General features: G+C 39.5%; 1 protein-coding gene across 2 annotated transcripts in view; it reads left to right on the top strand.

Annotated features, from left to right (window-relative positions):
- ITGB8 (integrin beta 8) overlaps positions 1-17,412 on the top strand; it is a 45,092-nt gene extending 27,680 nt beyond the window's left edge. For both annotated transcript variants that reach the window (XM_014937853.1, XM_014937852.1), the window contains exons 7-14: positions 3,008-3,103; positions 3,198-3,287; positions 5,347-5,481; positions 8,540-8,945; positions 11,188-11,413; positions 13,032-13,135; positions 14,285-14,448; positions 14,542-17,412. In XM_014937853.1, coding sequence (XP_014793339.1) covers positions 3,008-3,103; positions 3,198-3,287; positions 5,347-5,481; positions 8,540-8,945; positions 11,188-11,413; positions 13,032-13,135; positions 14,285-14,448; positions 14,542-14,664 — 1,344 coding nt within the window. In that variant the 3' untranslated portion in view covers positions 14,665-17,412. The remainder of the gene's footprint in view (positions 1-3,007; positions 3,104-3,197; positions 3,288-5,346; positions 5,482-8,539; positions 8,946-11,187; positions 11,414-13,031; positions 13,136-14,284; positions 14,449-14,541) is intronic.
- Positions 17,413-22,590: the final 5,178 nt, after the last annotated feature.

Genomic DNA, 22,590 nt, shown 5'->3' with positions numbered 1-22,590 from the left:
GGAGTAGATTTGACATGATAACACAATAGTATCTGTAAAGGCAAATGAACTGGTTTCCTGCTTTTTTTTTTCATCTCAGTGATATATAGCCTCTGATTATTTTAGTCATAGAGATCCATAAAGCAACTTCAAATGAGCAAGTAAAATCAGGGGGGGGGAAGACTATTTAATATTTTAATGAAACGTCATGAAAACCTGTCAGCTTTTTAAAAATATATCATATGAAACATATTTTTGCTTTTTTTTTCCTTATCAATGCAATTTTGTTGTGCTATGCTAAATGGAAGAGCTGTCTGCAATCACATTGTTTTCCTACTTTGATTCCTGTCTTCTGGTAGTCTTGAGAAGATTGCTTTTTGGCATATATTTATTTCCTCCTTGTGCCAGTTAAGAGGACTTTGCTTTATTCATTGGCAGAAGCTTAACCTTTAGATCAGAAGCGTTTCCAGTTAGTCACTTTTCTGCCTGTTTTCTTTCTAACTTTTGCTGAGCAGTCGTGCAGAGGTCAGCAAAAAAGCGTAAGACAGGAATGAAGTCTAGTCCATTTTAATTAGATCTGTGCTTGGTTAACTCCCTTACTGAAATACTCACCATCTGTATTAGTTATCTTCTCAGCTTAACACAGTAGGTTAAAATAATAAAATGAATGATGTAATTGGAACAAGAAAGATAATCTAAAATGAATGTACATTCGCCTGAGCAGTAGTGGGAAGAGATAAGACAAAAATACATAAAGTACAGCAAGGTTTTTACAGCAAGCAACATGAGGCTCCATGAGTGACCAACCTTTCTTTGTGCCATCTCTTTACATGCTTAAAATGAAAAAGACAGTGTGGGTCTGTTGATGCTTTTTTTTTTTCTAAAGTCCCTTCTAATAAAAAGACAACTTTTCTTTCTAATCTGAAGTGAGACTTTAATGTACTGGACACTGGTGAGTTAGAGCTGACAAGTATACTTGTGAGCAGATGAGGTAGTTGGGGGTCTAGTCATTGCAACCCTTGCACTTGTATGTATGTTGTCTCTTGTCTTTAGTAAGCTCCATCTAAATAAGCTTTTGTTTAATGAGGGCTTGGAGACCCATTCCTGATAGCACTGATCCCAGGGTTTTGCCCTTAGTTGCAGAGATGTTGGAGGGCCACTTCGATGGAATCCACTTCATGCGTTAAGCAGAAGGCTGGCTTATTTGACCACTATCTTGTGATGTCTTTCACACATTCATGGTGCAGGAGGTATTTACAGAATGTCTGGCTTCACTTGCCAGTGCCCTGGGACCACTTGGTGTGTCTGTGATCTGCCAGCCAGTTGCATGTGGCTTGTGCAGCACGATGGAGGCCCCAACACTGTGGTCTGTGGTCACGGAGAAGGCAGGAGGCTGTAGGAATGTGTTGCAGGCCACTGAGAGTGGCAACAAAGCCACTGCTTTGGGTTGACCCACAACAGCTACGTAGTGGGAATGGATGCTCACTGGGCCCTCGTGTGTGGCACACTCCCCAGCAGCAGCCGTTTATTGCTACCTTCCATCACTTATCTTAAGGAATATAATCTCTTACCAAAGGGTAGAAAAAATGAGAGGCGTGGACCCTGGCTGAGATCAAACTGCAGCAAGAAACTCCTTTGTTCTTTCCACACGAGGCTCTTTATAAGGGTGCAATATGATGGAATGTATGGTGAAATACATGATGGATTTTGCCCCCTTGCATAACTTTGTCTCAGCTGTCTTGGCATTCAGATTACTGTTGGGAGAGAGGTGACTTGCAGGTTGCCTTGAGGAACAAGTGGCACTCTGAGGAGAAATGAATTGTGCAGGGAAACAGAGTGTGTTTGTGCAAGTGAGCAACATTGTGGGTCAGGTGGTGAAAAATATCAGGAAAAGAAAGACAACAGAAGTATATGGGGGAAAGAGGTTGATGGATCTGACATAAATGGAATTGTCCAGGTGAAATCTCTGAAAGGGGAAACACAGACCAAGGCCCCAGTCACTTCTCTATGTTTATTCATTAATTTAAGCATTGTATTTACTTCTTGAGAAGCATTCACAGATGTATTGTAACTGAGCAGTGACTTTCAGATACAGTTTGGTTTAGAGTACTGGGTCTGGAGGGATCTCACAGAGCCCAGGCTTACAAAGCCCAATGGGACCACACGGACACCCTTGTGCTTCCCCAGATCTTGGGTGAAGGGATAGCAACACAGCTCTTGTTCTCAAATCCATGTCAGATCTCTCAATGAGAAGTGTAGAAGGGCAGGGCACGGGTGGAGGACATGCCATCACAGGCACTTCACCAAATAGAGCAATGTCATTACTGGGGACAGACATGAAACTCATGCTACCTTCTGCAAGCACAAGTGCGGTTAAGAAAACGTAGCAGGTCATCATGGTGAGGACTGGAAGCATCACTCCTGAGACAGGTTTTGGACATACAGGGGAAAAAGCTGTCGGCCCTAAGTAAGATGTGTACAGCATACTGGCATTGCTACAACCTGACCCATTGGCTGGATGTAGCTGCTGTATCTGATCCCTGGTGCCAAAACACACATTTCTGAGAAACAAACTTTTAATTACTTGCCTTGCTGTTCCCAAAAGCAGAACTTATCTTGGTGCCTTCATCTAATACTTTTTCCCTGACACAAGAACCTATCTGTCATTTTCAGGAATCTTGTTATTCTTCTGGATGGACCATGGACGACATCATATCCATACTTCTTAAGCAACAGACTCAAAACAACAAAGTAGCACTGTATGACTTAGTCCTCACTCTGTGCAGCACCCTTGCACAGCTGGCAACAGATAAATCCATCACAGTCTGGCTGGTGCCTTGAGGATTTCTTTTTTCATGATCTTTTTATTTGGTTGGTCCCACTTTCTTTCAGATGTAGGCCTAGCATGGATTTGTACATTTAGAAATAAGGACTGGAACAGTGTTGGAATCCTGTGTTGTGTCATATGTGAAATAGAAGGGTTTTGACTACTAATCTCCAGTCTTCTCTTTTCTGTTGTATTTTGCAGGAGCATCCATCTCTTGGGCAGCTCTCTGAAAAATTGATTGACAATAACATCAATGTTATTTTTGCAGTTCAAGGAAGCCAGTTCCATTGGTATAAAGTAGGTTAGAAACCTGATTTCTTTTTCCAATTTTGAAAGCTCAATATTGATATTAAAAATTAAAACTGTGCATAAATGGCTTTATTTTTCGTAGGATCTGTTACCTCTGTTGCCTGGTACTGTTGCAAGACAGATAGAATCACAAGCAGCAAATCTCAATGATTTGGTGGTAGAAGCCTATCAGGTACGATGACAGTGACAATGTTGTATGCCATATTTGTACAGAGGTTTTTCACCTTTCATAGCCTAAAGTTGGAGTTTCCAGGATCTTGACTTCTCTCCGAAGTCCACGAGGATAAGTTCCCTAGTTTTCTGAATGTCCAGGTTGGTGGGTGACACTATCCCATGATAGTTCTCAAATTGGAAATTGGCATCTTGATAGTGAATGAAAGATATTCATGTAAAAGGGGGCATAAATGGTTTTGAAAACAAAGCCGAGTAATGTACATTTGATGTACTAGGGCATGGGGAGGCCATAAAGCATTAAAATTAACATGATGGCTTAGATGGTTGAATGCTGTTGAGGTGGGCAAGTTACACAAGCATGCAAGTTCTAAATGTTGAGAAATCAGATACAAACTTTATGCAAGATATCAACTGTATCACATTATTTTTAATCAGTTGGACATGGGAGGCTGCAATTATCCATTGCACTAGGTTAACCATCTAAATTGGGCTATTTGTTTTCAGAAAATTAGTTATAATGAAGAGTCTTATGTCTGTTCCTAGTCAATAGAGCGGGTTTGTGCACATTTTCCTCACTGTCATGTTGGAAACATTGTGCAGAAGGCAAAGACATTCAAAAGCAGAGGAGGTTAGGTGTAATAAAACTGCAGAGAAATTCTCACTGATAACTGTATTTTCGCTTAAATAATTGAGAAATCTCATTTTGAATATGGAGGTTTGCTGGAAATTGCTGGCAAAAAATTTTGAAGATCATAGTCCTTTTGTATGCCACTTTTAAATTGTATCCCAGTTTTTAGAGCACAGTGTAGGGCAAACATTCAAGGAGAGGAAACAAAACTTTACAAAATGATTATTTAGTTCAATGGACGATTCTGTGGGACTTTCCTGCTCCAGGCACCCCCAGTTTGCTCTTGCTTTATTTTCTTTTTTTTACATGGTATCTTCTTTCCCATCCTAAACTTCACTGGATTTGATGCTTCGAGATTTTTATCATACTTTTAGGAGCTTGTAATATACAAACACACAGGGCTTGAATGTGTTGCTTTCTTGAAAGCAAAAGTACTTAGATTAGAAGATAAATTTAATGTTGATGTTTGATGACAGTGGGCCTCTTGCACTCTGGTTCTAGGCAGGGAAACCTTAGGCTTAGTTGTGGAAAACCCTGGCTGAAAATCCCTGGCAAAAAAAGCAAAAAAGATGAGTCATTAATTTTCAAAAAAGTTAGTAAAATAAACATGTGTTCAGATTCATGTAATTAAATTTCCATTTGTAGCAGTAAAAATATCCCACTAACTAATTTTTTTAATACTAATATGCTAGGAATTTTAATAATCTCTTTGTGCAATTTTCAGCTTGTTGGTGTGTACAGCTTTAAAAAATTTTTTAAAAGGTCAAGAAGCAATATTCCTTCTTGGAAGCAAGAAAGATTTTAGAGCATACAGCGAATGCAAGTTACAAAGTAGCTGGCTTTTTAATTATTTTATATCATAAAAAACCCTAATGCGTTGTTGACTTACAAAGTCCTATCTGACCCAAATATATCAGTAAGAATAATCCCAACAGCCTTTAGATCACCCTAAGGTTTGTTCAGAGAAAACTTTTCCAAGACAGATGCAAAATATCAGAAGTTTATAAAGTGTCAAGTCAATTAGGAACCTTTTCTGCTGGATAACAATAGCTGTATGTATGTTTACTGTTTCATTTTAAATGTGTGGCTAAAAGGCAGTGTAGTCTCTCAAACAATAAGCAGGTTATATTGCGTGTGGTTGTTAAAGTAGATTTTCAAATTGCAAAAAATACAGTCTCAAAACCAATTTAGAAAGCTGAAAACATTTTTTTCTGGAAAACGTAATCCTCTTTATCAGAATTACCAGTTCACTGGTTGTGTATATTTGGAATGTAATCGGGTCTTTATATGGGAAACAATGCTTTAATTCATTCCTTTATTCACACAGACAAGCTTTCTTCATTTTCAGTCAGACACAGTAGCCGTACTTGGTGTTAGTCACATTATATGTTGAGATGCAATGCCACTAAAACTTGTTTTCTGGTTACAGAAACTAATCTCTGAAGTAAGAATTCAAGTCGATAACCAGATCCAAGGTCTTCATTTCAATATCACTGCAATCTGTCCTGATGGAAGTAAGAAAACTGGCATGGAAGGATGTAAAAATGTGGGATATAATGAAGAAGTATGTTGATAGTTCTCGTTCTTCAAGGAAGTGGAATACTTGGGTTTTTGTTTGGTTGGGTTTCAATGGTCTGAAATCTTCTAGGGATTTACTTAAACTGAAAATGGGTTTATGTGATTAATGACCACAGACTCTCTATTATTCTCTGGTTTTATTTTTCCTGAATCTTATTTTAATTCTCACTAATCTCATGGAACTGGGGCTCAAAGCTTTTCCTGAAAGCTAACGTCCATTAAATTCTCCTCCTTTGTCCCCCACTGGGCACAATGGCCGTGTTCATTGTGATGAAATCTGTACGTAAAGAGGTTGAAAGATAATCACCCAGTTGAAAAGAATCACTGGAATTTGTGTTCCTTGGGTCTGTACTAGACGCCACCTTTCCCTCTCCCTGCTCTAGTAGTCTTCATGCACAATCAGGGTTGTGGATAATTAGTTTATTTTATAAATCAAATTAATAAAATGATTTATCCCCATTTGGATTGGTGCCACCTACTGAATGAAATGGGCTGTAAAACTGGAGCATCACGCACCGTGAAAATGTGAGGGAAGATGTCTGGCAAATATAATGACTATGGTTTTCTTCCCAGAACAACTCTGTGCCTTGATATATTTATTTAATTGCTTGGACTAGTAGAGTAATTCATTTAGCTTGCCAGGAAGAGGTCTGTGTTTCTGGAGTGCAGGGTCAAGGAGTTCTTTCCTTCTTGACATGTGCATATGTCTCAGCTGGTGTGATTTTACTTGTGCCTGTGTGTAGGAATAGCAAAACAAATCAGTAGATTAAAAGTGTGAATTTTAACTAAGTCCATTTATATGCATTTTGTGCTCATCTGAATTCTGTCTATACAGCCTGCTGTGATTAGCTTCTACAGTTTAAGGAAGGTTTTCTATGTTTTTCTTAACTCATCTCTTCTCCAGTGTTGTTCCCTGTGCATGCCATAAGAAATAGGACTGGAATTTGTTCTGTTTAATGAAAAGAAAAATATTTATATCTGTTTCTTTTTAATAAAAAGCCAAGCCAGTTGATTATAAAAGATTGCATGTGGTCCTGAACCTCTGCTGCTGTTGAAAATGAGCCATCCTCGAGAGATTCATTTATTTTAACCGTAAATCCTCCTTTCAGTATTTGTTTACAGGCAAAATGCTTTTTCTTAATTCTCACATTCCTTTTGTTGTCTAATCCTCCTTCCTTCCTTTTCTTACCAAAACACAAAGTGTGTTACATTCTGGAAGAATCCCATGGTGTCTTCAGGGTGCAAAGCTAACCTTGGCTGTTAGCAAGTGTCAGTGCTCACGCTGTATCGTTTAGTTGCGGTGCGTTTAATCTTTCTGCTGCTGGGTTCAGACCCATCACGTTTCAGAACTTGTACTCAAGGCATCATTTGCCTTCCCTCCCACCTCCCCACCGTTCCTCCAGTAGTGTATTGTATATAGTGTAAAGTATGTTTTCTAGCAGGGCTCTGTCTTGAATGAAAAGCACATTCTCTAGCTGCAGCCTGTCCTCCCCATGTGATGCGCACCTGCCGTGTGAGTTAATTACTGCACAGCCACACTTTTGCCCCCTAATCTAAGGGAAGAAGTTTCATGCACAGAGAGTTGGCAACCGAGGGGGTTTCGTGTGTAGTGACACATTTAAGAAACAAGAAGAACTAAGGGAGAGACAAAGCCTGCGTGCCCCCCTCGATGCAACGTTAAGAAGCAGATGCTTCTGCAGAGCATTCTGCTCCCCTTGTCCGTGTGGGCAGCCGCAGCCCCGCTGGCCACAAAGCCACCATTGTCCCCAAGGGCTCGGCTGTTCTCGTGTGGGGGCGCAGCGGGAGGGGGAGACAGCCATGAGAAATGAATGGTCTTAGTCTTTGCGGGTAGTTTCCACCTCGGATGTAGTCAGTTTCTTAGGTTTTCTCTTTTTTTTTTTTTTTTTTTTTTTTTTTAAAAAAAAAAAAAAAAAAAAAAAAAAAAAAAAAAAAAAAAAAAAAAAAGTTCTTTTTTTTTTTTTTTTTTTTTTTTTTTTTTGTTTGGAAATCTTTGGTGATAAAGAGTAAAGGTATTTGCTTCTCTTAGGTTCTTTTCTCACCTTTCCTCTTGGTTGTATTTTCTGTGTGAGGAGGCGAGGAGGAGCTGTTTTCTGTCAGCTGTTTTCTGTCTGCCTTCTGTCAGCAGGCTATTGCCTACCCTGTCAGAAGCCTACCGGTCAAAAAAACAAATCCAAAAAGCAATCATGAAATACAAGCTGTCTATCCAGTGAAAGTATCGCAGCTGTCAGAGCTGTCAAAGAGTTTTGGTAGTGACTGATGGAGACTCTGTGGCACTCATCTAATCACCGAAATGATCCAGGGTCCTGTGCCAGGGTTCTGGAAAGCCACAGGGGCTGCTGCTGCAGTGGGCACTGGTGGGATGAGGACCTGGGGCATGGTGGTGAAGGTCATAACGTGGCCAGGAGTTGGGCACTAGGTCCACTCTGAAGCAGCGCTTGGTCTGCCCAGGACCACAGCAAGAGCAGAAAGACTCTCTTGCTCCATTCCTATAGTAGGAACTGAGAAAAATAAGCTGATATTAAGGTGTGAGACATTTCTGTGTTTTAGTAGGAGTAGATAGGGCCATCCAAAAAAATCTCTGTAGTTTCTATTTGCACAGACTATTTCTGCAGCAAGAACATTCATGAAGAGCGTTTCTGTTTCTGTATTGTCTTGCTCAATCCAGTCCCAATTCTCATCTGAGTATTTCTATAACAGAATGTACACATTAAATAAGATCAGGAGGAGGATGATGGTAATTCTGTTGCTATTTAATTTGCATTAAACTTGTCTTATGCAGCTATGCTTTCTTAACATGACAAGTAGACTGCTGTCAATCTTCTATTGTTAGGATTTAAGCTGTACTTGTGATGCTTGTCATTTCTAATATATCATATTTGACAAATGGCCACTGTGTATTTTGTTGTTATTAGCTACTGCATGTTCATATGCAATGTAAGATTCTGCTTTATCCATGTGTTAAAAAATTTAAGCAATTTATAGGAAATTATAATAATGTAAAACGTGTCTTTATCTCTTCTTAGGTGCTTTTCAACGTATCGGTTACAATGACAGGGTGTGATACAACTGGAGGAAGAAAATATGCAATACTTAAGCCTATTGGTTTCAATGAAACCGCTGTGGTTAATGTGGAGCAAAGCTGTGCCTGTCAGTCTGGAGACAGCACAAAGCACAAAAGAGTATGGGCTGAGGAAACTTCTTCTGATGGCAAACAGGCCCATTGCCAGGACAATAACTGTAGCTCTAATAAAGACACGCTCCCTTCAGAGATGTGCAGACAACACCAGGACCAGCCCATCTGCAGCGGTCAAGGAAGTTGCATAGATGGAAAATGTTTCTGCTACAAAAGCAAGCTGGGCAAGGTGTATGGCAAATACTGTGAAATGGATGATTTTTCCTGCCCGTATCACCAGGGAAACCTATGTTCTGGTAAGCTGTGGAGTTTATGTCCGAGTTTGGTTTCCGTTTGGGTTTGGTTTGGTTTTGTTTTATGAAGCTTATATACCTGATGCAGCTGAAAACAATGATTTAAGGCTGTCAAGTACAAGAATTGTGTGTGCAGAACTAGTGTGTGAAGTATCCAGAACAGCCTGATAGGAATTCACGCTCCTGGGCTTTCTTCACCACAGAGGAATGCACTGTCTTCTGAACTTCTGCACTGCTTTTTAGGGGATTTATTGAGTTTTTTCTAAGTTTAGATATTTTAAGATTTGAATCTCAAACTTCGCCAGAGGTAATGATATCTTGGATAAAACAGTAACATTATTTGTGAAAGTAAGCTGATACATTTCAGTCTAATGGGAATATGAGATACTAAGAGATTAGCAGCAATTGCAACTTCCAGATGAGGTTCCAATTTTGTAACACCCTAAATCAGTCTTGTCAGAGATACAGTGAAACATGATTTCAAATACTGATATATATGCTAATACAGTTCCAAACACCTACTCCAAAAAGGAGAATAGAAGTGAAACGTAAACAGGGAGAGTTGTTAGAAATTCTTATTCTTTTTGTGCCCTACCTTGTGTTTTTTTAAAGAAAATTGCGTATGAACAAAATACAAAACATGTACTTTTGAGTTACTGAGGAAAAATAAGATTGAATCAGTATCATTACTGACTCTCTACCAGTATATTTTTGTCCCCTCAGAAGTAATTACATATTTTAAAATCTGTACTGCTATCCTGCATTAAGTATACTGAACAATAAGTGAATTGAGGGACCAGTTTTTTCAACTGCAGTTGGATAAATATAGACTACTACGGATTTTCCTAGACTTCTTTTGGGTTTGCTCTGCTGATGGCTGTGAACTTTATGTAAAATGAAGAGAAATAATTTCACCCAGTCATTTAAATACTTCATTCCAACAGAAAGAATTATGGTTCATCTTCTCACTCCTCTTCCCCCCGCAACCAAATTTTCAAATTGACTATTACCCTAAGCAGACCTTTCAAACTTATAAGCTCCTAAAGCTTGAGATGTGGTGCCCTGATCAGCAGAGGAGACGGGGAATTCTTTGTCTCCCTCTTGTGTTGGAGACTGTCCCATGTGATGGAGTCCTGCCCGATGGTACCACAAGGAGAACCTGCCACCTGGGGCCATGGCTCAGTTCTGTACCTCCTCATGGAATATTTTCCAGTGCAGAGCATTGCTCTGAGATGTTCAACAACCCACTGTCCTGTGATCCACTCTCCTATGATTCATTTTGCCCAGCCGAGGTGAAAATAAGGGCCAGGCTGTACCTTGGCCTCATTCCCATTTAGGGGATCCCGTCTGTGAGATGGGACTGTCTTCCTGCAGCTGCTCTGTGGGTCCCTGGAGCATGAGGGGGCCATCACAGTTTGTGTGAAACTTGGGTACTGCTGAAGCATAGTTGAGGAGACCTCATGAGATTTGTCTGTGTGTTATGCGCTTTCTATTTCTATATTTCCTAAAGATGCTTTCCCATGCTGTAATACTGTGGCGAGACGTTATCAGCATGACAGTTGTACAGCTGCCTAAATGTGCTACAACATGGAAAACATATGGATTTTGCCTTAAAGTTCCATCTGCTTTGTCTTGAAAATTGTAAAGGCCACCGGAGGTTCTTCACTGCCTTCGAATCCTTGAGACTATGCGTTTTAAGTTCTTATTAAACAACCTACAGTTCATACCCACCTGCCCAGCTCAGTCATTTGTCCTTTAGAAAGGCAGAAAAACAGTGCTACGACACGTGCTTCTGAAAATAAAATAAATAAAAAAAAAACCAACCTGGCATGTGCACATGAACTTGATACTTCTTCCTCCACTGACTCGTGCTGTTTATTTGAGTTAAATGCTTTCTTGCTAAAGAGAAGTTTGTTTAGTTTGCCTGAAGACTGTTTTCCTGGTCGTTGTGTAATTTTTAATCCACGCTGCTTTGATCCAAGGCAATAGGGAAAATTCTAGTGAAACATTTGAGGATAACATCAAGATTGCAGCTTTTGCTCAACTTAACGAGAAACAGCAGCCATAAATATGTATCACCGTTTTAATTTCAGCCCAAACTGTTAGCTTGAAAACTAATTAGCAAGCCAAGGTCAATATTAACTCTGTTTAACGTAAAGCACCAGCAATACAAATGTATGCATGCAAAAATTGACTTTCTGTGTTTCCATAAAAGCATATGGCTCAAGGCTATCTGATTTTGTAGGTAATGGTGAATGTGAAGCTGGTAAATGCAAATGCTTTGCTGGCTGGGAAGGTGACCGTTGCCAGTGCTCGTTACAATCAGCAAAGCACTGCCTGAATTCAAAGGGCCAGATTTGCAGTGGAAGAGGAAAATGTGTCTGTGGAAAGTGTGAGTGCACGGATCCGAGGAGCTTTGGCCGTTTGTGTGAATATTGCCCGACTTGTAACAAAGCCTGTGAAGAAAACTGGTATGTTTCTTGTGCTAGACTTGACTTTTTAAATCTGTGTTACTGAAACAAGGGTAAATATTTCTGCTTGGCTGGATGTGTACTATATTTCTTAGATATTTAGACTGTAGGAAATAGAAACAACTCATACTTGAGACTTTTCTCTGCGTAGCTGAGGGGTTCACACTGGCAATGAAGAGAATTGCATGTTCCATATCCATGTTCAGCAGTCCATGTCCAGCTTCCAGCTTTCTGAAGTCAAAGGAGGTGTATCCTATGAGTATCTTTTTTTTTCATATATTTATTAAAAGATGGTTCTTCATATGAAATCTTCTCAGTAGCAAATAAAGCCCATAAATTTTGAGTTTTAAAAACGGATGATAGATTCTACTTTTGAAGGCCACCAAGTCCAATAATATTCTCCAAAATTGTTTTTGCACACTCCTTGTGCTTCTCAGCTGAGAGGAGGAGGTGTGGAACAGGAGCGGTACCTGCGCATTATCACTGTCATCGGTCATCAGAGCAGAGCTGGTCTTACCCAGAGAACAACATTCTCAATTACTCACTTTTAAACCACTTGGTCTTTGCTGTGTGAGTTTTAAAGCATGCCATTTTTCCTTACCCATGGAAAGGAAGGGACAGTGTGGAGGTCGAAATGGGCAGCCCAAGGAGGAGACAAGATAGACCAAGCTGTCAGGGGCAGGTGCTGGCTTAGAGAGTCAATGAAGCCCTGTCTTTGGGCGAGGCTTTTCTACACCCTCCCATCAGCACATGTAATCTCTGCATCCCACTGCGGACAGGGAGGGTGAGAGATCAGCCTTCAGTTGGAAAGGGAACATGCATCACAACAGAATTGTTGTTTCTTCATATCCGAGCTATAGCTCATGTGGTGAATACGCTGGAGAGCCAAGCTGGGCCACCACAAAAGGTGACCACTAAGACTTCACTAGATAACATGCAGTTAGCCTTGCTGGCTTACACTTGTTCAGAGGCACTGTGAAATATGTGCCTTTAATAAATTCGGAGGGTGCCATAGCTTCGTCAGAAATTCAGTCAGGCCTTTTTCAGGATCACTGGTGATGCCCACCTTCTGCAAAGCTGAAAAGTGGAAATGGCAAGGCTGACAGCGCCGCCTCCCATGGTGCTGCTGACCCTCTGAGCTGCCCAGCAGCAGGACCTCATGTGGCTTTGTCTTAAGAGTTTTTGGGATGCTATGTTTATAAAGCTGTGTTTCCTACACCTATCTTCTCCCTTCAGTCCCAGCCTGCATCCCAATGATGTTGATAAGTAAATAAAGACTCGGGCTGAACTAGAGGCCGACAGCTGAAGGAAGGGTGCTGGACCCTTAGCTACAGCCCCTGAAGAGCACACATCACGAAATGCAGAGCATGGGCCAGATGAAGGGGGCTCGAAGCCAAAAACATGTTTTACTTTACAGCTTCTGACTAGTTGGTTCTGAGAAGCATCACAGGGATAAAATTCTGAGGGAGGCATCACATTTCAGAAAAAAAAATAAATAAATGTCGCAATGTTTTTACTAACAACAGGAAAGCATTATGTGCAAGCGATACGTCAGCAAATCTCTTTTAGGGGAGTGCGGAGAAAGACGTGGGTTTTTAATTTAACTTTTATTTTCCAGGAATTGTGTTCAGTGCCATCATTCTAACAATGCATCTCAAGCTAAACTTGACCAGTGCACAACTTCATGTGCTTACCTGCTGCATTACATTGACCAAACTTCAGGTATGTGGTGTTTTATAGGTAAATTTAATAAGAGGTGAAAATCTGTTGGGGTTAATAATTGAATTCACCACTGTTACAATGTCTTTTAAAAGTGTGTCGTATTATTATAATAACAAAGCAGGGAAAAGAGAAAAATCACTTATAGCTTCAGGGAAAGTAAAAGATAAATAATAACAGGAAATGTGATTGGCAAGCATTGCTAAATCAGATTTCCCAGCTCCTTGAGAAGTCACATCTAATAATAATGAATCCTGTCTGAGCAACGCTTAAAGAAATATTTACAAAAATCTGCTATGGCATCTGTACGTTTTATTACTTTGGATATGCTTACGTTATTTGACATTACCAGAAACGAGGAAGAATGAAGTAGAATGCTTACCTCACATTTAATGTTTCGATATTCCTTTCAAGTCTAAAAAACTGCAGAAACGAGGAAGAATGAAGTAGAATGCTTACCTCACATTTAATGTTTCAATATTCTTTTCAAGTCTAAAAAGCTACACAGTTATGAGGGCTGTGGAAGAATAACATCTTTTAAAATAGAATGTCATAGAGCTTAATCAGTCCACGCTGCAACAGAAATGGAGGCAAATGGTTACCTTTTGTCACTTCACTTTTTGGTACGTTTTTTTATCTTACAGATATTCATAAATGAGAAAACTAACTGTGAATACTTTTCTCATAACTTTAGCGAGAGCTTGCTGTGTGAGAGAGATTTATCAGTGAGGAGAGCACTGGACAAAGATTCAAGAAACCACATTTTCTTTCATATTTTGCCAACGATCTGCACTGTAATCTTGTGAAGATGAAACTGTTTTGGCCCCATACATCTCTAACTATTCTTCCTCTCTATTTCAGCCATAAACTCACCAGCTTACAGAGAATTCATGGCGGCCAACATAGTGAAGCCTTAGTCTTAGTTCTGTAGATTGAAAGAATAATAGTTTAACCATTATTTATTGATTTTAATCAGAATTGCCTTTGCATATGGCAACTTTTCCCCTTAACTTACCTTATTTTCCTTTAACTTCTACCAGGCTGCTGTTCTATCTTTGTGACGTTGCTGTGCAGTGGTAGATAGGACTGTGTTTCAGGGATGTGCCCATTCCATACATTAGGCTTTACACTTGTGTTTTCCTTTCGTTGCAGAATGTTTCTCTGGACGAAGCTACTTCAGAGTCTTTTCCATAATCTTTATAGTTACCTTTCTGATCGGGTTACTTGTTGTCCTTATCATCAGGCAGATAATTCTGCAGGGGAGTAGCAATAAAGTTAAATCTTCAGCTGATTACAGAATATCTGCAACAAAGAAGGTAATTGATTTCAGAGCCATCCTATTCAGTAATCTTTTTCTTGCACATAAAAGTTAGCTAACCATTGATAAAAATTGTATCTTCTCCTTCAAGGATAAGATGTTTTTGCCCACTGTTTGTACAAGAACAGTAACATACAGACGTGACAAACCAGAGGAAATAAATATCGACATCAGCAAGTTACGATTAAACGAAAGTTTCAAGTGCGAATTCTGAAGACAGTGCGTTTTCTGCAAATGTTTATTTCCATCGTGCACGACTTTTAAAAAGTTACCTTTTGTACTCTGTGGGAGTCTTGACTGTTGCCGTTTGGTTTTGTGTCATGCATTTTGTTGAATACTGTAACAAAGTGACCTGTGAGCATATTCACGTAACGTGACTATGTTTGAAACTCTAGCTGCTGTATTTTTTAAATTTTTTTTTTTTTTTTTGAAAGAGAAATGTGCGTTACTACTGTTCAGGAACGTTAGTGTTGATGTAGCACTTTAGTGTTATTCTAATTTATTTAGTTACGGCCTAGAATGTAGATATGAACTGGTCTGACAAAGCACTGATCTCACTCTACATGTAGCTAGTACTGATGTGCTCTGTGGGAATGGGCAAAAACTGTGACTGAGATATTAACATTGCTGTATATTATAGCAATAGATAAAACTATTTGAATGCTCTTAAATAGAGTAAATGGTACTTTTGTAGTTCTCTTGGTTAACTAAATTCCACCGATTTGTCTGCTTTAGCCTCTTAGCTTCTCCTCATTACTTAATAAAAAAGACTGGATTAAATGAGCGCTTAGTGACTGGTGTGGGTGTATAGTTGTGTGTGTGTATGCACACACATGCATGCACACACATAGGTAAATTAGATATATATAGTTTTTTATACATTATGATGTCACTCGATAATTTATATCTGATAAAGAGTAATTTTTAGCTTTTCTACGTGTTTCAACATATAAATTTATACGTGAATTTTATGGTATTTGGAAACTGATTGGCTACACAAAAGAAGAGAGTTCCTCTGTCAAACAGCATAGTCTTTGTGATGCTCACTGCCAGCTGACCCCACCTTTGGAGTCAGCAGCATCAACTCCATTGCAAGCAGATAAATTGCACCAGAGCTGTGTTTGGTTTGCTAGCTACATGTCAGTGTTTTGCCAAATAAGGGTTTTGTTCTTTTTGTATGATGCCAGACGTAAGTCTGATTTTACACACGTGCTCTTTTTTCCCGTGTAAATTAGTTGAGAGGATTAGATTTCATGAGTCCTTACGTAACCACTTCAATTTTTGTGACTGTGCACTGTGAGAAATGTGTCCAGTGTGATGTGGAAAAGAACCTGCGATTTGGAAGAAGGTGAAGAAAACAGGAGTCTTTTTTTCAAGACAACACATTCATTGACTTTATAAATGCGGAATCAAATCCTGCCTTTAGAAATGGGCAAAACTCTTCTAAACACAGCGGGACCAACATGAGCTTATCTGAGAGCAGAATTTGAGCTACAAGGTCAAGCAGAAGCATTTTCTTACCCCCTCACCCAGCTGTAGTGCTACAAGACATGTTATTGTTATGTGCTAGTTGGGAGAGTCAGCCAACGGTCTGATTCACTGACTATATGCTGCCGGAACCCTACAAAAATCTGATAAACCTCTAATGCACTAAAATATTGCTGGCAAGAAGAAAAATCATCTCAGAAGACATTATGCAGTGTGGTGTTTTAGCAGCGTTAATTACTGATGCTAAATATTGAATCATAGAATCACAGAATCATAGATTACCATGTTGGAAGGGACCTCCCGGTCCAACCTCTCATGGCCCAGCACCCTGCCCAGATGAATCTTAAAAGTGTCTGTTGGTCTGTTGGTCATAGATAAGAGTTACAGAAACAAAGCAGGACCTCTTGATAGGCAGTTTTGAGAAATTACTGCATATTCGTATTTCCTATTCTGTATTTATTCTGTAAATTCCCACTGAAATCTGAGGAGTGTACGTGTGAAAGGAAGGCAGGGTGCAGAAGAAATTATAAGTGTTACGTGAGCGTTCACAGTTTATTGGGTCATGGATCAAGTGGGATTGAGAAAAATAATACAGAGACAATGGGCCTTCCATTAAACTGCCATAAGAGCTTTAGATTTTAGGGATTGGTTTTAAAAAAAATATAAACTGGACTATTAAATGTTTCTAAAGCAGTCTTCAAAGTAGTCCCTGAGCATTCTACAATATACATTTAAAGAAAAGGGGGTTTCCTTACACTGACCCTGATTTTAGTGATAACTTCATTGTAATATCTTAATTATAGATTAATTCTGTAATCTATCAAGTATACCTTAAACTTTCATTTTCTTTTAAAATACATAGAACTATTTTCCTCTTCTGTAAATTAGCAGATTCTAAACCATTGGTTTCAGTGGTGTTAAGATAAAAGGTTGATAAAAACTTACCTGCTATTGTCCTTGATACAATTTGTTAGTATTTTTAAGTGAGCAGGAAACAAAGTCTCTGGTTATCTGTTTCACTTAACAACAACAAAAAAAAAAATTAAAAGCACAGTGGAGAGTATCTGAGTATATTACAAAAGATGTGATTTTGTTCTTTAAACAGTGTGATGATTGTTTTGAACAAAAAAGATTCCTCAGATGCGTTTCCCATAATGGCCTTTAAAGCATTTACTGAAGTGATAGCTAATGTTTTGGTTTTTTTCTTTAGAAATTACTTTTCACTGTTAGAAGGAGTTAAATGATGTGGGTAGGGGATAATGGAGTTGGGTTCTTTGTGGAAGAAAGATTTGAGCTGTAACACCCATCCTTCAGAGGCGTCACACTGCTACTGCTGTTCTCCTGCGGTGCTGCCTGCCAAGGGGCACGGCCAGTATTTCTGTATCAGACACCTGCCTGAAGGTTTAAAATGTTCTGGCCAAATGGAGCACGCTCACAGGACAGATTGCACTGTAAGCTGCTTGCTGGCCTGAGGTTAAAAACAACAAAAAAAAGTATTTTAAAAAAAAAAAAGTTTTGTAAGGAAAAAAAAATACTTAAGGAAAAAAAAAAAAAAAAAATAAAAAAAAAAGTTTTGTAAGGAAAAAAAATACTTAGGAAAAAAAAAAAAAGCTTTTCTTGCATCTCCCTCATGGCTTCGCTGTATTGTGGAGGAGGCTGGTGAAAAAGAATAAGCTGCTGCTAATGTGACAGGTCAAGGCTTTTAGAAGGCCCGTGGGGAGCTTATACAGAGCAGGATCCTTGGGAGGAGGCTTTGTTTCTAGGGATGGAATCTATCCATGAGAAACTCTGGCTTTGCTCGGTACTTGTTTCCCCCTGCCTTTGACCATGTTTTTCAGAAGAGCTGCTGCAGGAGATGAATAGCCCAACAAAAGCTTCACTATTTAGGGAGCTGTGTTCCCTCAGCACATGACCTTAAATGAGAAAGCAGCCTGTAATTCACAAGGAATTTCCTCAGTGATTGCAGAAGGACTCCGCTTCCTATAGTGCTTAATATGGGAGATATTAAAGACAAATTAGTTCATATTAGTTTTCAATGTATTGTGCGTCAAAGATGCTCGTAAAAATCAAGGAAAAAATATCTAGCCTCAGAACAGAACGCTCCAAACTTCTTAAATAAAACTTCTTACACTGGGCTTCTTCAAAAAATGAACAAAAAAAAAAAAAAGTCAATAATTCGACTGCGTGCCTATACCCACAATTATACTGGCAGATATTGTTGCATCTCATCGTTGGGCTTGGGAGTTGTTTTTAGGTTTGCTTCCACAAACAGTATGTGCATGACTTTTCACAGCAGATTTCTTAATGTTAAAATCCATATGTATATTTTTCAAATTCTAATCCCACTTTTTTTACCTGTGCCTATTTATTTGTCTACCATTTCAGAAATGGCATGTTTATGCGATTAGAAAGCATGCATTTTACTTCAGGTTCTTCTAAAATGAAGAAATGCTATGAATTGACTATTTCCAACTATCAGGAGTAGGTTACTAACATTTCTACAGAAGCGTGTGGGAAAATAGCTGTTTCATCCAGAAAACGTGCACATGGTATGTGAGGAATTTTCATTGTGCCCAGCTGAAATTCCCTTATGTTCACAAGGAATGTTGGATGTGAACCTTAAAAAGGAAGGACATTTGTATAGGCATAGTTTACATTTTATCCACTATTTATCAACTGGATTTATTTTTTCCTCTCTACGGTGTCGTGAAAACCTGCTATGTCAAGTATTCTTCAGACCACAGTGGAAAAAAATTATTTTCCCAGTCTGATCATATATACTATTTGTTTCCTGCTTAGTGTGCCTACCTAAATATGTGTAGGGAGTGAACATGTGAAGCAGCTTCGAGCAACCCTTGGTCCTAGAAGTGGCCATAAGGCCTAGTGATGCCCAAGGTAGAGAGATGGAAGGGTCCTGCTGCTTGTGCAGGGACTTGAAGAGGGATGGCATCCTCAGCAGGTGCCATGAGTCCCACAGTTCCCAGAATTGGGAGTGATCCTACGGTGCTCTGAGATCACACTTCTCCCTAGGTCAGGGCAGGAAGCACCTTCAAAGTTGGATGGTTTGGCAGAGGTGACCAGGTTCTGTCCCAGGTGTTTGGCCACACACTGCCCTTGGCACTGCAGGCTTTTCGTGTCTTCATTCATCAAAAAATGCTTGCATGTAACATCACGAGGGACCTCTTGTGCCACATTCTGTGAACCTGGACGCTGCAGACTTCCATTAAAGCTTCTGGAAAGTCTTTGGGCATCTGCCCACTGACTTCCCCACCAGCCCCAGCATCTCCAACAGCCCGTTTTAAGGAATATAAGCTGTAGCTGGGAAAGGGCACTGCTCGTAGAGGCATTCCTGCTGAGTCAGTGCTGGGTGACACTTGCACTCTGAGGGAAGCACAGTGCCAGTGTTCTGGCTGTCCGACTCTAAGAGAGGGGAAAAGATTTATTTGCTAAGCAGAAATGGAGCAATAGTTAAGGAGAACACTACTTTTTGATGATGAACTTGACACTGCTCCGATGCACAGGCGTCTCATGGGTCTTACGGAGAGTTGAAATTCATGGAAAGGGGGAAAAAGGTTAAAATTAGCCAGCGTGAATGCATTTCTATAGTGAGCCAAATCAGTGGGGTTTCACTGAGCGTGAGCCAGCTCAGAATGGTTGGCTTTTCGGGGGGAGAAAGGGGAGGAGGGAGAAGAAAAAGAAAAAAACCTAAAACTAATAGATTCTTAAGCCTTAGAAATGCTGCTTTGGATTGCATGTTCTCTTTGTTTCCTTTTCTGCACACACTCTTAAAAAAAAAAAGGTACCTACTTATTAAAAAAAAAAAAAAAAAGTCTGGCATTTGTTAAAATAATGGCTTCTACCCAAATCCTAACGTTTCATCGTGATACCTATATTGTGTTTGGGCTTCTTCAATTATATCTTGAAGTGAGATGTTGGAAAGATGAAAGATTCTTTTGGGAAAGCATTAATGTTGGATGAATTCACTGTGCTCACATCTTCTTCACTTTTACCTACTACTGCTTTAAAAAATAAAGCTACTTTAAAGTGTCTTATTTAGCAATGGTGTGACAGCTATTAATAATACTACAGTTTTTAACTTTCTATTTAACATGTACTACCTTTTGTAAAAAAAAGTATATACAGATAAATAATGTTTGTCTAGATTTTATGCATAGAGAATGTTAGTAAGGGAAGAGGTTTTAAATAAATTTATAACTTCTTACTGTTCATTTTACATTTTAAATGATACTTTTAAATCACTACTTTTGTTTGTCTGGAAATATACTGAATATTTTATTATTTAAAATAGTATACTTTTATAGCTGTTTATTAATTTCAGTTGACTACTAACTTCTATTTTGATATTTATTAATGAGTTGACACTGTAGTATATTGAGATGTTTATTTTTCTATCAGAGCTGTAACAACTATGACATAGCATTATTTTAATGCAACATCATTGTACTTGCTCTCTAAAAAAATAAAATCAATATTTAATCCATATGGATTTTTCATATTTTTAATGTGTCTGTGATAAGTTAAGGGAGAGATTCTCACCTCCTTTTAAAAATATATAGCAATTTCACTAAGGTGCCCAAATGTCTGCAAAGGGAAGCATATGATTACAGTCTTTTTTAAGAGGAATAATGGAGAGATAAAATAGGAAGAACATTGTGTTTATCAGATACAGGCAAACAGATGAATGCACATTGAGGATGAACTCTGAGAAGGTGGGAAGGAACACCACAGCAGTTTGGGGGTGCAGCTGGTTTGCCTTGCCCAACCCAACTGAAGCATGAATGCACCAGGAGGTGTTAGCACTCTGTAGGGGACAACAAGATACAACTTGTAGAAATATAATTTACAGGTTGATAGGTGGTTATGATAGCCTTTCTTCTGCTTTGCTGTGTTGGGTGGGCTAGAACAAAGACAAGAACCTTGGAAATACCTTGCTGCTACCCTGGGCTTAAAACCAAATTATTTGAATGGATGGTATGAATTAAATAAAAAATCTGGTTTTACAGAAACCCAAATGGTCTGAAGCTGTGTGTAGAGCCCAGGTACTCTCTGTGTGGTGCAGGAGCTTCTGGCTGCTCATCTTCCGCTTGAGAGCCTTGGGGTGGTCCAAGTTGGGTTGGGCTGTACAGAATTCCTGTCTCCTAGACATAAGCTGCCAGTCTGATTTATTAGCACTAAAGAGGCCCTGACATTATCATCTCCTAGCCCCTTATCCCAGAGAAACAGTGGTGGGTGGCAGAAAGCAGTGTCTTACTTTTTTTCAAACCATTCTATCATCTACTCAGCGCCGAGGATAATATGGGCTCTGATTATTTTCTTGGCCTTGAACTGCGTGATTCATGAAGGACAGTTACTGTTTAATAAAGATGATGTGTCTGCAAGCTGATAAAACTAAATGATTAACCACAAAAGCATAATATTGCCAAGTTATGTCACATATGCTTATTGAAATTGGTGCATGTGATGTATTTCTTTCAGCTTTGCAGCTTGCCAAGTCCCCCTTTTGAGGCCCTGAGCCTCATCCTAAGCCTCTTGTTTATGCCTTGGCAATCTGGAGAGCACAGGACCTGTTCCTCAGTGGGGTTCCTCTGCTCTCAAAGCTGCTCACAGGAGCAGCCTCTCCCACAACCCCCCTTCTGACTCTTTAGCCTTTGACCATAGGCATTCTGAAAGCATCACCGAGGCTCCAAGGTATGTGTCGAACTGCTGAGGAGACAGGGGACATGTCAGTGAATGGGTTTTCCACAGAGTTTTTAGACACGCCTTCTCTTCACACTGCTTCAGACAAAGCAGGACTTTTAAAGACTTCCACAACTTAGATGTGGTCCTCTCTACCTACATTATCTTTGTCATCAGCAGCGTTTAAGGTGTACAGCTTGTGGTTTGGCTTCTGTCCTTGACTTGTTCTGCAGCTGCACCCAGGCTCCTGTGCAAAAAACAATAATAAAAAAAAGACAGGGAAAATAAATACTTCCCGTCTTTCTCAGCTTCTTGTGCATCTTCCCATATCTAAATTGGGCTATCAGAGAAAATTTTCCTCACTGCGCCTGCTTTGAAAATTGCAGACAGAGAATCAGGGGCCTTCTTCAGTGAACAGCTGATGAGGAGAGTTTTCTTATTTTTTGGACAGAGAGGAACAAGTTAAAGTCTGTAGCACAAAGCTGAACAGAGCATCTCTGACCCTCCTCAGATGCAGTCACATTCCTCTGCTCCTTTCCAGCGTCAGGGCTATATCTTGGTGAATTTGCCAGTCCTCAGCTACTCACAGGGATTCTCCTGATGTAAGCTTTAAATCTGGTGCCCTCACGGCTTCTGCAAGGCGTATGCAGCGTAAAACCCCAGAGACACGTTTCCCTTCCAGTACCACCATTCTGATGGCAATTTTTATCATTCAGAAATATTTCTTTGTGGGTGTGTGCATGCCTGCATGTTCCATCCAAATTAACTTCTCAGCATTAAGTAGTCCATCTTTGATTGCTACATAGCCCATCAGACCGAATTATATAAATACACGCATTATATATATACAGATATATTCTCACATACCTTTTTGGTGTATATTTAAAATGGGATTCCTCCCGTAATTTCTCATACATAGCAGGGTCATCCTTTAAAAATTCCTATACATAGCCCA

This window comes from Calidris pugnax, unplaced genomic scaffold (assembly GCF_001431845.1).
Source record: "Calidris pugnax isolate Ruff unplaced genomic scaffold, ASM143184v1 scaffold11, whole genome shotgun sequence".
NCBI classification, from domain to species: Eukaryota; Metazoa; Chordata; class Aves; order Charadriiformes; family Scolopacidae; genus Calidris; species Calidris pugnax.
The sequence above is the reverse complement of the archived record's forward strand: the minus strand, read 5'-3'. Positions and strand labels throughout refer to the sequence as shown.